At 35.5% G+C, this 17,391-nt stretch overlaps 1 protein-coding gene across 3 annotated transcripts in view; it reads left to right on the top strand.

Moving 5' to 3' along the window:
* TOLLIP (toll interacting protein) overlaps positions 1-14,684 on the top strand; it is a 29,414-nt gene extending 14,730 nt beyond the window's left edge. The window contains exons 4-7 of one of the 3 annotated variants that reach the window (XM_075047877.1): positions 243-395; positions 1,780-1,870; positions 5,854-5,874; positions 11,837-14,684. In XM_075047877.1, coding sequence (XP_074903978.1) covers positions 243-395; positions 1,780-1,870; positions 5,854-5,874; positions 11,837-12,051 — 480 coding nt within the window. In that variant the 3' untranslated portion in view covers positions 12,052-14,684. The other 2 variants (XM_075047878.1, XM_075047876.1) reach the window with 2 other exon arrangements.
* The last annotated feature ends 2,707 nt before the right edge of the window (positions 14,685-17,391 follow it).

Genomic DNA, 17,391 nt, shown 5'->3' with positions numbered 1-17,391 from the left:
TTCTTCTTATTAAATATCTGCAATCAATATAATCCCATTTAAACATCATTCATCCTTGTTGGAAAGGAGATGGTTAAAATATTTACCAACACTTTAGTAGTTTCAAAAGAAATAACTTAAAAAATAAAACTGGCAAAGTGAAATAGCATAAAACTGAAGGAAGTGTTAGTCAAGAATAATTTTAAGATTTTTTTTTTTTTTAGGACAATTAACTTGATAATATTTTTTAAATTGTATTCCAGCGGGCCTTTTCAATGGATGACCGCATTGCTTGGACACACATTACAATTCCTGAGTCTCTGAAACAAGGAAATGTGGAGGATGAATGGTACAGCCTGAGTGGAAGGCAGGGTGATGACAAGGAAGGAATGATTAACCTGGTTATGTCGTACACGGTAAGCCAAGTTTGAGGTGGGAGGAAGAAGGGAGAGAAGCTTTCTACATAGTGGGAAGGAGGTATTTTAGTTTGAAGTAGAAGGAGTTCCACTGTACCTTGCTGGGTGTTCATGTGTGTTAGCATTTAAAATAATTATACTTAATTTTGGGAATAACAGTTAAAAATATTAGTTAAGGCAGTAAATACTTTTTGGTGAGGTGGTAAATGGGTATTTATTTATCTGGCTTTGCAATTACAAAAATTCAGCTTATTCCTGTGCTAATAAGTATAAAAAAGAAATCCTTGGTCAAATGGTCCATTGCAATTTCTAATTTAATCGTAATAATAATAATAAGAAATTAAAAGCTTTGTGGAATCTAACAATAACTTCTGCCCTAAATCTTTAGAAATTCATGTCAATTTAAAAGCAAAAATAACGGAAACTCTTCTCTGTCTTGGGTCTTTCTTGGATAGTTTGAATGCTCTTTATGACGACTTTGTTTTTCACTTCCGTTCTTGTTCACTTGGTGCTCCGGGTCATAAACTGCTGACTTACACTAGTCCATTTAGCAGCTCATGGACTACTCTCTCATCTGTCACCTTTGTCTTAACTAGCTGTTGGACAGTATGTGCAGCTCTAAATGCTTCATACTACTCTTGTACGTCATCAAAAGTTCCAAGTTGCTGTTGAGTGCACAACTGGCAACGGATGTTCCCTGCTGTTTCAAATTCGCATTCTGCCCCACATATGAACAGTTGTTCCATTAACCCTAGGAGAAATGAGTTTGTAATTAACCTTTAAAACTGCCTGCCCATGAATGTACTGTACATAGAATCTGACCTTTTAATATTTTCCAGGATCAAACGGAACAGTAATTGTGGTAGTAAAAGGGAATGGTGTTGATATTTTGTTTAAAGTACTGGTTTACCTCAGAAATAATTGATTTAAACTAAAACTTGCTTCTAGGAGCAGTATACTGCTTTTAATAAAAATCGTGTTTGCTCTAAGATTTCATTTACGATGAGTATGTTGTATATTTATTTCACAAGAATAAGGAGTAAAAGCTGATAAAACCCACATTTTAAAATAATTTGCTTCAGTAAAAAATTTCAGTGACAAAATTTATCAAACTGTTGCAAAAGGCTACTTTGACATGATGTGTTTATATTCATTTACAGGCAAATTAACTGTCACTTAAAAGGATGGTAGTTCAGCTAATTTGCCAGAGATTTTGCTTAATATAGATTAGCACTTAGTATAGTCATATTGTAATATTGAACATGGATTTGCAATGTGACGATTTGCTTGCAAATACTGTTTCAATTGTTTTAATTTCTGGTTTAGTGTTTTTCTATTTCTTGAGTAGTTCTAATCTGTTCTAACCTGTGCTTCTTGTGTCAAGTCTTTGCCAGCTGCCATGATGATGCAGCCCCAGCCAGTGGTCCTAATGCCCACTGTATATCAGCAAGGAGTTGGATATGTGCCTATAGCAGGTATGTTTTCTCTCCTTGAAGACTCTTAAAACTTCCAGATAAAGGGTTTTGCAGAAGTAACTACCAATTTTCTCTTGTTTTTCAGAATGTAAGGGAAGCTATAAATTATTTTGTCCTTAACCATTTTTCCCATGATACATTTTTGGGAGGAGAAGAGTGAGTGAATTAAATGTAGGTCTGCTTTCAGTCTTGTACCCTGTTTAAGGGAGCTGTGTGAGTTTGATTAAATGGATTAAAATGACTACCAAGTTGGAGCAAGTAGCTTGAAGCCTTCTCTTTTTGAGTATTTATTTTAGACTTAAGTCACTGAATAACTAAATATATAGCAGACTGCACTCTAATATAATGTGTGCTTATTTAAATGGTGGCAATCCATGTGTGAAACTCTTCAGACTTCAGAAAGTGCACCAAATGACTTCTGCTGTCGTAACTGCAGCTTAAATAGCCTGTAAAGGGATTGACTCTTCTGTGGTCTTTGAAGATGTGCTTTGTTGGAGGCTTGTTACACAGCATGTGAAATGTGTAGCACAGCGAATGAAAAATGTTAGGGAGCTCTGAGACAGTTACATAAATACATCAAGAGGAGCTACAGCAGGTATTGTCAGTTCTCTTGGTCTGTGCAAAGTAAGTTTTGGACTTGTATAGGAAGATGTGTTAATTTTGGTTTTGTAATTTTTCTATTTCTATTTCTAAAGATGAAAAGTTTGAAGTATGTAAATAAGCTTGAATTTGCCCTACTTGGATTATTGATAAGTAAAGTTCAGCTGGGTTTTTTCTGTTTTGTTTACAGCTCTGACAAGCTCCAGTTTGTTGTGTGGACATTTATTCAGCAATATCTGTTCTTTTGGGGGAAAACAAGACAAATTTACATATTTTGAAATTCTTTGCATACAAGTGTATGAACGAGTGATAGAGTGTGTGGGACATAATCACAGTACTAAGGCTGACACAACAAATACTTTTTTAAAGACTCAATTCCTGATTGAATTTAAAACTTCATTCTCTGTAACCTCCTTAACAGAAGACTGGATATGTAACTTAATCATACCTCCTGTTTAATTTTTATAGAGTTAAGTTAGAGAAAAAAAAAAAAAGTTTGGTTACATACTTTATTCCCTGATGAACACATGCTGTTTGCTTCATTTAAAGTGCTTTTATCTCTATAGCTTAATTCTCAGGATTTAAGTCTTGCTTGCTTTGCCAGTGAACTAGTTTCAACTTGTGTGTGCATCCTGAAGTGTGATTCCATTGTGGTAAGCCAGACTTCTGTGTAGCTTTTCTGTGTTGAGTTAGATGCCATATCTTTTTTGCTTGTAGGTTCATCACATCCCTATAGATTGAAGCAGTTAGCGAACTTCAAATATAGTTATCTTTTGTATGGTTAAAAGAAAAATGATAGCTGGGGTGGTACATATAGCAATGTAATAGAAGGTGTGGTAGAATTTCTTGAACAGATCAAAATGAGAATATTTGTATTGCAAAATTACTGTGCCAGCCAGAGTACAAACAGTAGAAATGAAGAGACTAGTTTCAGGTATGATTGAAACTACACATAGAACTGAACAGATAAAACTGATACTAGACCTTCAAAGCTGAAAAACAAGTACAGTGGTGTATCTTGACAGTCAGATCTTGGTGTTCTGTAAATTTTTTATCTTGAATATTTTCAGTAAAACTTATTAAATCTACTTGGACAAGTGAAGAAATAACGAATATTTAGCAAATTATAGTAATGCCTGACATTTTAGCATGTAAGAATTTGCCTTTATGTAACAATTTTATTGTTCTGTGTGTTGGAGTGTTGCCCTTCTGCAAAGACCCAGCGTGCTTGTTTTAATTACTGCTATGATAATCTTCTGTATTAAAAATTCTTCCTGATTCTATGGCTTGTGTTTTTAAAGCATGGGAAAGTCCCACCCCTTGATTTGAATTTTTCTTTTGTTCTGGGAAAGCTTGAATGTCCTTCCTTGACTTTATAAATGCCAAACTTATTACAAGCCACCTTTGACCTGTTTTTGATAAACTTTTTTTTAATATTGCTGTGCTTTGTGTTTGCTGTTCTTGAATTTCTGTGGGCAACATCAAAATTTCTCAAAGCACTGAGTTTTAAAGCTTTTGCCTGTTCACTAATCAGTGACCCACTCATAGTAATTAGACGGATAGATAGGTTTGGACTTTGAAAGTGACTTGACTTCAGAGTACTTTTACTGTTTCATACATTTAATTATATGGCTTAATAAAAGTAATTTCAAATTATAAAAGGAACCAGTAGTGCATCTTGGAAGACATGGAGTACTGTCAGAATGTTTTCTATATACTGAACTAGATGCCCTTCCTGGATTCTGTAAACTTCGGAAAGGTGCATGCAAACTACTGACCTTCCCTGCCCAGCTGAACTGATTGTATCTTCTGGGAAAACTCCGTTGGTACGCTTTCTTTGGAACACTGTACAGGGTTTTCTCTCTTTTTGAGACTGCTTCAAGTAGGGCACTGGTAGGAGGACATCAGTATGCTCCACAGGAATATGTTTACCTTCTTCCCATCTTCTTAGTTCAGGCTTTTTACCTATCCAGTTAAATGGGTGTAGTCAATAAGCAAGTTCTATCTGTTTTTTTCAGAAGAGCAACACCGAATAGTTTATTACATCTGAAATGGAGGATATTCTGTTGGACAAGACTGTTAGAATCTAAGTCTTATCTATGATGGAGATACAGTGGGTAGAGTAAAATGCTTATCCAGACAGTTTTAACAATTATTTGTTAACTGTCCAAAATAATTGTGCTTTAAAGAGACATGTTGTCAAGTCAGATTTAGCTGTGTCATGAAGGCCAAGCTGTTTTTTCTGTGACAGAACAGAAAATTTCTGTTCAAAACTTACTATATGTAACCAACCTTCTAATTAAGGTCAAAGCAACTAATTCCTCTCACACTTATATCTATCGTACAAGCTGAGGTAAATAGTAGCAAGCAGTTACTCACTAAGGAGATGAAACTTGAAATGCCAACACAAGTAATGTTCTTTTCCCCGCATTTGATGGTAGATCTTATAGAGCTGTGATGAGAGCAGAAATAGCCATAGAATATTCTTACACCATGTTAATTAAATTAAAAAGTTTTAAAAATTAAAAACTTCTGACAATAGCGCTAATTGCTACAAGCTATAGTTGCCATAGATGATATATCTATGGATTGGGTTAGGGAAAAGTTGAACTTGTCAATCCTGTTACTCTTCTAAAAGTTGAGTTTATCTACCATCTCTTCCTGTTTCTTTTTCTAAAGATTACTTAATTTAGGGTGTAGAATATTGTGATATAGTAGTTGCTTACAGTCCAAGCTGATCTTCTTGATAGTGTATTAAAAACAGCTAAAAAAAGTTAGTTCAATAAGCAAGCTATATTTCTTATCAGCTAAGTATTTGTGGGGTTAAATAGGAAATATATTTGTAGTCTAACTTAACACCTGTGTAAAAAGTAGGTTTAAACCTCATGTGTTTCAGGGACCTGTCAGAGTCCAGAATATAATTTTTATATTGAGGCAAAGTTGTGTGTATATGTACATTACTCCTTTAGGTGTCTGTATTGAGTTTCGTGGGTTAGCTTGTGATGTTACTGGTATTTGTTCAGCAAGCCATGGATTTATGTTGTCCTTTGTGGGCTATGAAATGTACTCCTTGATGCAAACACTTGGTAGCTTACTTATTTTGGAAACAATTCCTCTCATTGTTATTTCTGTAAAAACAGCACACTTAGGAAACTTGTTCAGAGCGCTGAAGCAAATTAGTTGGGACACTGAATCCTAGCAGCGTTTAGTTTCTGATATTGGGTAGTTTAGATTTTACCCAATTGCCTCAGTTTATCCTGAAAAGTTTATCCAACTTTCACCTTTCAAAGCTAAATGATTCACTTCCTTTTAAAAATAGATTAATATTTCTTTCCCATGTCTTATTCCTTTCCCCTTGCCCCTTCATTTTCACCTATCTTTAGGGCTTGAGTACTTTGCTCTGGGTAAGTTTCCAAGCTCTTTTCTCACTCCCATCCTCATTGACTTAAGAGTCTTTGCATGAACTCATCTGAACAGCTTTATTTGTTACAGCAGACTGTATCACAAGGTATTGCCACTTGGATGTCATAGTAGAACAATTTAATGCATCTCCTGGAAATCATTAAAGCCCCTCTAATCTGTTGGAAAGTCTTTAAAGGCATCTGCTCAGCTTCAAGCTATAATGATTAAAGTAATTGGCGATAATGGTGTTGAGGGATAAAACGTGTTGTTAATAATCTTCTGAAACTGTGGTATGTCAGTGAGCTATTCAAGGTGATAGTACTTGTTTCCTAGAAGAGAAAATTTAGTCTTGCAGTTGTTCTGCTACTGCAAGGTTTGGGGAGAAGCAGGTAACGTCATGACTTTTTTTTTTTCTAAACTTGACAGCAAAGAGCTCGGTTCTGCAATGACATTGAGAAGACAGCCTGCCTATTGCTGTCTGTTAATTGTCATATAAGCCTTTTTTTCAAAATTATAACACTTTTTTTTCATTGGTGTGCATCTTTCATGCGTATATGGTTTAGATCTGTGTCAGGTTAAGCATCTGACTAGAACTCTAACAGCAAATTATGTTACAGGAAATGAATTTTCCTTCAATTTAGACTTACTTTACTATTACACCTTTGACTCTGAATTGTGCAAAGATATTGTCACATACTTAACTTTGATAAAAGCATTGGTCTTTAATCGAGTATGTTCAGAAAATTCTAGAATTGCTCCTTGTGAGATAAAATGTCATTTCTTGATGCTCTGAATTTCAGAAAGATGCCATAAATAAAACTGATGTGGTTGTGGCAACGTATTTTGTTTATTCAGAGCAGTGGGATTGTAGAATTTTTCTACATATGGGTCCATATGCTTCACTTTTCTAGCAGTTTGCAAAAAAGCAACACTTAAAAAGTAATTGAGATGATGGCATGCATATTTTAGCACTTTTTTTTTTTCCTGAACCAAATATCATCAGGACCTATTTGTGTATTTTAAAAGAGGTGATACTGCTTTCTTCCTTTAAATGAAAGAATTTGTGCTGAGAAGGTTCCTGAGTTTACTCTGAAAGGGTCTGTGCATGGGACAGAATAATAATGAGTTAAGAAATTAAACATAGGGCACTTGACTGAACAAAAAATAAAATAAAAAGTGTGTAATGCCTTGTGTGCAGTTAGAAAAAGTTTACCCTGTTAATTCTGCTTTGCTTCCATTGCTGCTAGTAGCAAATGACTTGCTATTGTACATACTTGTTTCATGCATTGGAATGTCACTGCTTATGCCAGCACGTTTGCCATTGCCATTTCACTGAATTGGAAAACAGTGCTCCATTCTTCTGGTTTATAACACTTACCTAATACCTGAGAGCAACACAGGAGTGTGTAATTCCATTGACAGTGGATTCTTACGTGGTTTAGTTTAAGTTTTCACCTGTTAGTGAAATGAGGTGCTTGATATGTAAAGCAGCTTTTTACTGAACATTGATAATTTTGAAGTTTATTATAAGTTTCTCTAATGACTGCATATATATGTATATTTGCTAAATTTCACTGCATAGATCTTTAAGTTTATGCATAAGTCTTGCTTACTATTTTGTAAATCAGAAATTATGGTTATTTTTAGCCTGAGTGCAGAACAAAGCAAAAAACCAAGGTACTCTTTAAATTGGTATTTGTATAGCTTGAATGTTGAGTTTCATGAAAAGTAAGCATTTATCGTGGAGGTTTTTATTAAAAATCACTGTGATACTGACTTCCATTTGTATACAGTGTAGTTGTAGACAGCATAAACTAATTTTAGAACTGTAAGAGCTGAGAAAATGAATTTTGAAAATAATTGGTGAAAAACTATACTACCAGGAAATTTGTCTCTAAAATTGAATGTTTAGATTGAAAATACTTCTTGAATACTGCCTGTGCAGATGACGTGTCTTCATAATTACCTTGTTTTGGTGAAAGCAGTAAGAGAAACTGTGTGCTGGTCTTGATTTTTCTGACACTGACAAGACATGGAAACTTTATTGGTAAGCTGTAGGATGCTGTGGCACTTGAGAAGTGAGCCTCATGTTTCATTTGGATTAATATTTTAAACTGACCTCTTGTATGGACAGTTCCTACACAACTTAAGCTGATAGCTGGATAATCTTAGGGTGCTGGTGACTTACTGAAGAATATTAGGAAGCTTGTGTTAGAAATAAAACATAACTTCTATTGCTTTGTTTTTTCAGGTACTATGCAACTTTATTTTTTGAGGCCATACATCTTTGGTCACCTCTTGTAAATGTCTAGATTGTAGGAAGCATGAGGAATGAGTTGAGGCTTGTTGAAACTATAGAAGAGGCAGTCTGAAATGCTGATGGATGTGATTATTGGGTGGAGTGTATTTGCAGTGCTGAACTGCACAGTGGTTTGCCTCTAGGGTGCCCACAAATTCTTGATTCGCCAGATGTTCAAACGCATAGTGCCAGATAGAATTCCAGGGACCGAGGTCCAAATGGCATAGTAAGCTCTAGAGCTAAAATTTAGGTTGTTGCAGAAGAGGCAATAGATATCCTTGGTAGTGGTGTGATGCAGATGTCTGGGCAGAGACATGGTTCCAGTGTGTAGGTAATAAATTTATGGTGAGAGGGACATTTCTTTAGTTGCCAGCGTGAACCTTTTCTAATACATGCAGCCTATACATTAGACTTAAAGCATCTAGGTTCTTCCTTTGCTTCTAATAAAACTTAAGATGATTAAAAGGGGAAGTTTAAAATCAAAATTGCAGAACATCGGTAAATATGGAGGTGCTTACAAGTCAGTAATGCATCCCTTCAGACAGGACAGAAGTCCAAGTTGAGGAAAGAAATAGCAGAGTACATTAGGTAAGGTTATGGTTGCAATGCACACAAAATATATTCAATTACAGTACCTTGTCAGCCAGAGTTGATGTAAGTTAAGATGGGTTTAGCTGATCCAACCTTGAATGTGAATTTTAATATAGCATTTTTAAAGCTGATAGAATAAAAGATAATCACTGAGATGCTAAAATATTTGTATGTGTTAGAATGAGCATAGAGGTTTCTGATGAAATAGTTACAGGTTAAAGAAAATCTTGAAGAGACAAGGTAAGCATTGAAATTGCTCTTTGTCCATGTCCCTCCCCCCCCCCCCCTTTTTTTTTTTCCAGGAGATGTTAAGTCTGAATAGAAGTAGTATAATAGTTGCAAGATGTTTGATCACTTCAGTACTTTAGTCATTATGCTAAGAGAGATGAGGCTGCTAAGAGGCACACTTGAAAATTATGTTAGTTATAGATCTGCTTTGTGTTATGCTTTTTTGAGCAGTTGGTCAGAATTCGATAGAATAGAAGCAGCTTTTGATCTACTCCTGAGTAATATATGAAACGTGGTTCAAAAAGTATCTTGTGTTGAAGTTGTATAATAGTGGTGATGCAAATAGTTTATCCTTTGTTTAACTTAAGGAGAAGCAATTAAGGTCACATAAAGCAAGCTAAACAGGTGAACTAAAAACTATGTAAAAAAGCTGTTAGCTGAACAAAGTAAATGCATGCCAAATTAAAAACAAAACAAAACAAACCCCCAACAAAACAAACACAAAAAACCCCACTCTTGGAGAATCCTAAAAAATCTCTGCAGTAAAACAGTAAAGTAAGTTTCTGCCCAAAATAGGTAGGCCTGCCCAAATGAGGGGATGTGAGAGAGTTGAATTATATATTAAAACTAAACTGGTAATAAGGTTGGGTAGCAAAGCTTTTGAAGATCAAATGTGTAAGGAGTTGAGAACTATTTATTTTAAAAAAGCAGAGAACCTAGAATAGTTTAGGTAATTAAGTGACTATAAAGATGTAAGTATATAGGGGAGTATAAAAAACCCCCAGTTGGAATGTGAGACCATGAGGGAGGGAGAAAGTGTTTGGTTTTGTCCTCTTTAGGAAGGAATGCTTTTTTTTATGGAGAAGGAGCCTTAGATTATAATTTTAGAGTTTAACACTAATTGTTAGGAGGGTCAGTAAGAAAATGCAGGTAAGATAACATTTATTCCCAGTTTTGTACTTTGGATTTTTTTTTTGCCAAATGCAGTATGTAACCTATTGCTTAATTAGTCTTGCTTTCCGACTACTGGAGGATAGTAAACTGACTTTTTTTAAAAAACAGTTCTAAAGTAAATGCTTTCCCTATTGTACAAACTGATTAAAATCTTTGGAGATTAGAACAAGCTGGTTTAAAACAAACCACTTACTAGGTAAATTTCAGGAAGAGGTGATGTGGTTATGTAGGGAAAGCTCATACCTTAGAAATTATAGGTGTATGAGTATGTGGGTAAGAATGATGTGGCCTGTGTATATCATCTTGTCAGCTGCATTTTGAAAATGATATCAGATGATATTCTGATACAATAAAGGTCCTCTTGTGGTTTAATAGCTATTTTGAAAAGCTGATGAACAGATAAAAAATAAGTGATGAGTCATCCCCTAATGGAGGGAGGCCTTTGGTGGGGTGCATCATATTTTTAAAAACTAATCAAGGGAAGGGGACTAATAGACAATTTGACAAAACAAAAACTCTTAGCAATTTTCTAAGTCTCTCTGACTGCAGGAGGTTGCAGAAAAATCTCATTATAGTAAATGGGAAATAAAATCGTATATTGAGGCTGGTGTTAATGTATTATGTGTAAAGAAAAATCTTAACTAATACATATTTGGTGATGACTTCTTGATTGGTCATTACTACACATAAAGATCTTTGAATTACTGTAGACTATTCTATGAAAATACCAGGTGAACAGCATTTGAAATGGGATAAAATGCTTGAAAGCAAATAGAGAACAAATACAAAAACTTTCTTATGCTGCTGTATGCAGCAGTGCCATGCTTGTGTCAAGATGCAGGTAGTTATCCTTGCCCTACCTTAGAAACAATACAGCAGAACTGGAAAAGTAACACACAAAGGTGTGGGACTAAGATAATTAGGGATCTGGAACTACTTAGAGAAGAAGTAAAATACGCCATTTTCAGAGGTGATAACAAAAGACTCTAGATGTATACTATACCTGGTTTCAGTTTTATGAAAACAAATGGTAGTTTTTTCAGCAATGGACCTATGCTTAATTAATGATAAAAGTTAAGTGATGAAAAGGGACTTCTGTCTAGTAATTCCTTTTAACAGGAATTAGAAAACTCATTTTCTAAAACTGCCTTTATAAACTGACAGTACTTTTAATTTTATGCAGACATATTAGAAGTTCATGAGAAAGTCAGATTAATTTTGTCCTCTGGTAGAGGAACAGGAGAAAGCAGTTTGTACCCCTATAGGCATAACAGGAATTTGCTCTTTTGCCACCTTGTGACTTTGCAGGCTGAACTGAATGGAACTTTAACCAGGGAAAAACATGTGCTTATGAGTGTGGTGCAGTTTCCTAGTGAACCTAAGTACTTTGCTTTCTTTTGAATGCAATGGAGCTTGCATTCATTGAATTTCTAAGCATCAGTAATGTATATTGCTGATGTAAAACCATCTTTTTCATCACAACATAAATATGCTAGGCACTAAGATATGATCAGAGCAGGAGGGGAAAAAACCAACTACAGCTTTCTGTGGTGTGTTTAGTGTTTGGTTAGTGATTCATGTGTAAACCTGGTTAATGCAAGCCATACCTAATTTTGAGCTGTACCTGTTGCCTTACTGTAGTTTACCACTTCTGGAGCATAACTTGGGTAGAGAACCTGTTCCAGAAAAATGTATTCCGATTGCAACAGTCTAGGTATAATCTCTGCAATCTTTTTTTTTTCTGGAGTATGTTAAAAAAAAAAATAAAATGCTGAAGTTGGTGGGTTGGGGTGAGTCATGAGCCGCTTTCTTCTTCAAAATCATTGATGATAATTTTTTTTTTCCACTCATGTATGTTTTGGGTTTTTTCTTCTTCTGTTTTTTGCCTGCAGGGATGCCTGCAGTCTGTAATCCAGGCATGGTACCAGTGGCAATACCACCTCCTGCAGTCAACCCTCAGCACCTGTGTAATGAAGAGGATCTGAAATCTATCCAGGACATGTTTCCCAACATGGACAGGGAAGTAATCCGCTCAGTGCTAGAAGCTCAGAGGGGGAACAAGGATGCAGCTATCAACTCCTTGCTTCAGATGGCTGAAGAATCATAGATCCCAACTTCCTGCATAGTCCCTGTCCTCGATGCCACTTAATTTTACTTGCCAAGTCAGGGATTTAGCTAGAGGAAGAATTTCTCAACAGCTTTCTGTTAGCGCATCCTTTGTGGAAGATTATACCCCTTTTCTCCTTGGACACTTGGATCTTTTTCACTTTCTTTCTCAATCTGTACATACTCGGTTTAGCTTCTGTCCTACAATATAGCATTGAAGCATCTTTACTATCAGCTGTGCCCCGTGTGGCTATATTCTGATGGGGTGGGGAGTAATGCTGCTTTTTTTCTTTCTCTCTCCTCCTTTACACAAACTTGTTCTTACAAAGTAACTCTATGCAGTACAGGATTTACTACTGTTTGTTAGATTGGGGGAAAAAAACCAAAAACATGGAGGGTTTGCTCTTTAAACATAACTGATTTGTTAAAATATTTAGGTTTCATCAAGCAGCCTATTTCTGCCAGAAACTAAAAGAAAGACCCTTTTCTTGTCCTGTGGTGTTTAGTTATCGCTGTGATATATTCAACTGTTTCTGACTGAAGATTTTTAATTTAATAAGCTAAATTTCTTAGGTTGCGCTGTTGGTATTTGTAATGAGCATCTTCTATTCAATCTAGTCATCGGGCACCAAGGCAATATATTATCTGGCGTGCATTTGGGGCTTTATCCTCCCATATAGTATTGCTATGTATCTGTAAAATCTTAACAGGTAACTTTTAACTCTTACAGTATGTATTACTGTAACAGAGACCAGGACTGAGCTCTGATGTACTCCCACAGTTAATTGCACTCTAACTACTACTTCTGCATTCCCATGGCTATTTCAAAGGATAAGTGCAGAAGGAAAGATTTTTATACCTGGAAAGTTACTGAAGCCGTAAACGTTTATTTAAGGTGGTGTTTTACATTAAAAAAGTAGAAAATTATGATCTGGTTTTAAGGCTTCTTTCTTTACACCTATATTTCAGCAAAATTATAATTTTATATTAGTGGAAAAAACTATTGTATTTTTTCCTGTAATCTGAAATAAGAAGCATGAAAAGTAGCTTCAGAATCTTTGAATGGCATTGCGAGTTGCTCAGTGACTTGTTAGACTATGGTTGCTGTAGTCATTTTATTATTTGATGCAGATGGAAATAAATTCTTTGTGAGAGAAAATTTAACATATCTGAGTTGTAGTCTGATCCTCAGAGGAGGTTGGAGGTTGCTTGTATTTATTGTTAGTGTTATTTTTTTTCCAGTAACAGTTCATTTTGGAGCTGCGGAATCTTACAGTATGCACCAGTTACAACTGTTGGATAAATTTCTGAGGTGTCTGTTTTTATAGATGGTGAAGTAATGCACTTTAAATAGTATGCACCAGTTTATTTTTCCAGTGATGTGCAATGTTGCTGATTTATCTTTTTAATGCTTGATTTCAAATACTTTCTACAATAGCCATAGACCTTTGTATTTTCAAGAGTTGGAACGAATGTACACTTGAAATCTAGGCTCTTGAGTCATTCATGAGGACATTAAAGCCAGGTTTGGAATAGGGAAAAGGGACCCATATTCTCTTTTTCCCCATAATTTGTTTCATGTCCCACGCTTAAAATATTTTCTTTATTATCTGCTGAAAAGCTGATTTTATTTTTTTTCCCCCACCTACATTGAAGAAGCTTTTAGGTAGCACTGGCAGTAGAGCATGAATATTTTTTATTTTTTTTAATGATTAAAAGTGATACTGAAACTTTAAAAATACAGCACCAAAAATAATCCCAGTTTCTGACCTTTTAAAGCTGTCTTTTCATAATGTACGATTTTAAGTTTTGTTATGAATCCCTTACCATCTTAAATTTACCGTTGAAAGCCTAAGTGTCTTTATACATCCTCCAATTGGCTTTTCAGTAATGAGATTCAAGGCTATAGTTTCTGTGTGCTTCAGTTGTAGAGTCGCCACGTTTTTATTTTCTAAAATAAAACAGGTGTTCTTCAAGAAACTAGTCTTGCCCCTTCCCTACAATCATGGTAAATTTTGTGATTGCGTAGGTGTAGAGGCATTTGGTCTTTATAGCACAGTGATTTGTGAGATTGTCACCCAAAAGGGTAAATCTTGGTAAGGATTCAATGCTTAGATATCTCCAGCAAGAGTCCCTTGCTCTAACTTTTACACAGATAGCATGAATTGCTAGGGATGGAACAATTCGGGGAAAATGTATATATTTAAATTTTTATATTAAAACGTTGGGATCCATAATACAGCTTTTTATAAAAGCAAGTAGTCATGGTTCAATTTAATGGCTGGTAAATTGTACTGCAATCCTATTACAGCTCAATTTCAAGCACAGAATAAACACCTTTCAGTCCTAACCACCAAGAGGGGGTAAGTGCGAATGTTAGGTTAGCCAGGTTTATTCATAAACTAGGCTCTGGGCCTCTGAAGGAGGCTCCTGTTCTTAGGAATTTTTTATTTTCTTTTTTTCTAAGCAAATGTTATGCAAAACTGTATGAGTCGAAGATGGGACATGTAGGAGCAGTATGGCCAGTAGATGGATTTCAGCATGTTACACTATACTTAAATATTGCTCTAGGGATTTTTTGTCTTGATTTAATTAAGCATTGCAGCTGAAACTCTATGTCAAGATGTGCTACTTGTTAAAAAGAACAAAACACTGATCATAAGCCTACTCAGCTTTTCAGCATATATATCCTCTCGGTCAAGCTGTTCATTGTCAGGTTTGAATTGGAGAGAGATAAAAAAAGGCAGGGAGTGTTTAGTTATTCTGGGGTCTGTGAAATTAAGGTATTGGAACTGAAAGTCTGTTTCTTGATTTAAAACAAATACATTGTCACCCATTATGATTGTGGCTTTTGATAGAATGCTAATGGGATAATACTGTGTTTGATGCTGCTCTTCTGCTCAACAGCTTCAAGCAGCTTGGAGCCAAAGCCAGCTGTATAAGGCTGGTACCTGCTAAAAGTTAGTGCTCTTAGTACTAGTTTGAGTCCTGCCAAGAGCCTAAACTTGCTAAAGGTAGGAACATTTTTTGTCTAGCTAGGTCCTTGCTACTTTCTTCTCTACTGCTCTTTGCATCTGCTGATGGTACTGAATGTTTTTTCCCTTACAAATGTTATTGCTTGTTTGGTTGATATGTAATACCGTACAGAGGATGTTTTTTGCTGTAATAATTCTGAAGACATTGTTTCTCTGTATTGAGGTCCAGTGTCCAAATGTGTTTCTTGCACTCTAAAGTACATTAACTTTTTCATTCTAATTTAATAAATGTATCATCTAAATGAAAGTGTACTATGTCTCTGTTGGAGAGGACCACAATTTCAGTCTTTGTTTATAGACTGATCTAGAATTTAATTTTCAGTTAGTGTCTTTTATTCAGTCTTGCACATTAGTTAACCAGTTACAGTGGTTTTTAACGTGATCATCTGGTGGGACTAGTACAGTAAATGCTCAACAGTATTTTACACATTCATCTCTAGGTAGATGCCCTTTTCTAACTCTTCTAGGTGCTACTCTCTCAAAATGTTAAGGTATTGCAGGCCTAGAGGACAGAATGAGGCAGTAGCGAGGCATTGTTCAAAGGGCAACGTTGGAGGGCAAGGGAGGAGGCAAGAGCGGTGTGTGGGGACGGAGGACATGCTCTGCAGTGTGGAGGGATTGAGAACTCTGTAGATGAGAGTGGTGTCCAAGTGAAGAGTTATGAAATAGACCTTGTTATGTGCTATTTCAACTACAGTAGGAGCTGGCTTTATCTGCTAATATGTAACTACTGAAATTTAAAGATTTGGTTTACATAGCATCTCTTTTTAGTTCTGTGATTGACTGCAAAGTTATCCGAGGTCCTCTTTCTCACTTAACAGCATTGCTATGCTCAGTGGTTATTTATCAACTGCTTATGTCTCATGTTAGTGTATTATCAAGCTAACATTTTGGGTTTTACTGTCCAGTTCATAGGGTGTTTTTTTTTTATCAGGAGTTAATTTTTTTTTAACAAATGATAGTTGAGAGGAATCTTCACAACTGAATTTCCTTTGATTTATTTCCTTAATGTACTTACTACCTACTGTGAAATGAAATTACGTTCAAATTGTGGTTTCTTCTAGCCGTTCAGCGTCAGTTTCTATCCCAATTTGTGTTCTAATCTTACAGTTTGCTTTCGCGTTTCTCCAGTGTACTGTGAGAGATAAGGAAAGTGAGAATTAATTTACTTAAACAAATGTTGGTGTTCTTGTGGCTGCTAAGGATCTATTTAGCATTTTAATATTTATTAGCTTTTTCATTTCAATGCTAATCAACCAGTGATGATGTGTGAGGGTGTCAAAAGAAATCAGTGTATTTTGAATTATTAAAACGTTTAAGCACATCAACGAGAGCAGAGCCTCTAGGAACAAATGCAAATATGTGTTTTCTTAGAGTAAGTAGGAAAAATGAAAACCCATATTAACAATCTTCTCTGCTGCAGTCTCAAGTTGTAGCCTGCTGAAGACTTCAACTTTCTCTCCTAGATCTTCAGGAAGCTAGTTTAGACACCTAAGTTGATCTATTTTCATACTGCAGTATATTTTAGAAGGATTTTCTTTTCTATCTTGCCAAAAATGTATAATTAATTTTGTAAGAATAAATAGACTATACTTATGGTATGCCATAACTTTTGAAGTAAAATTTGCATATAGATTGGAAAAGTGAATTTGTGGAAAGCAAGTAGATTGAAATTGGTCTTAGCTATGTCTGTATTTCCATGTGTGGAGGAACTATGAAAGTACTGCTGTTTGGACTATTCAAAGAATTCACTTAGAACATGTTTTTAAAACATCAAGTGTACTAATCTGGAATGTGAAGCAGACTAGATACAAATGGACAACACTTATAATTGTAATGCATTTATCAGTGGAAGAGAATGAAGGATGATTCAATTTATTTTTAAATTATCTCTGATTATAAAATAACTCCAGTGAGTGAAAAAGTACACTGAACTTATCTTCCACATCTGCACTGTCCATGACTTTTTTTATGGATTAGATTCAGGAGCTTGGCACATTGTCACAGGACAGTGTTTTTCCATCTTAAATGCATAATTTCTGTAATAGTAATCAGCTTAATGTGGAGCATTCAGGTTGATTTGAAATGCTTAATGCTATTTTAAAAAATTAATCACTAAGTAATTATAAAAGCGCACATAGTGGGGAGAATGGCGACAAGTTCGTGCCCGGCACAGCAGGCCCGTCTCCCCCGTGGCTACCTCACCGTCCCAGGTGCCCTTGCATAATAGGTACAACGGTCTGCAAGTGGAACCAAACAATGACAAGAATGATGGTTCATCTAGGCTGGAGGAGTCACCAAGGTTA

The sequence above is a fragment of the Buteo buteo genome, chromosome 16, assembly GCF_964188355.1.
Source record: "Buteo buteo chromosome 16, bButBut1.hap1.1, whole genome shotgun sequence".
NCBI lineage: Eukaryota > Metazoa > Chordata > Aves > Accipitriformes > Accipitridae > Buteo > Buteo buteo.
This window is presented reverse-complemented; position numbering and strand designations above follow the sequence as displayed.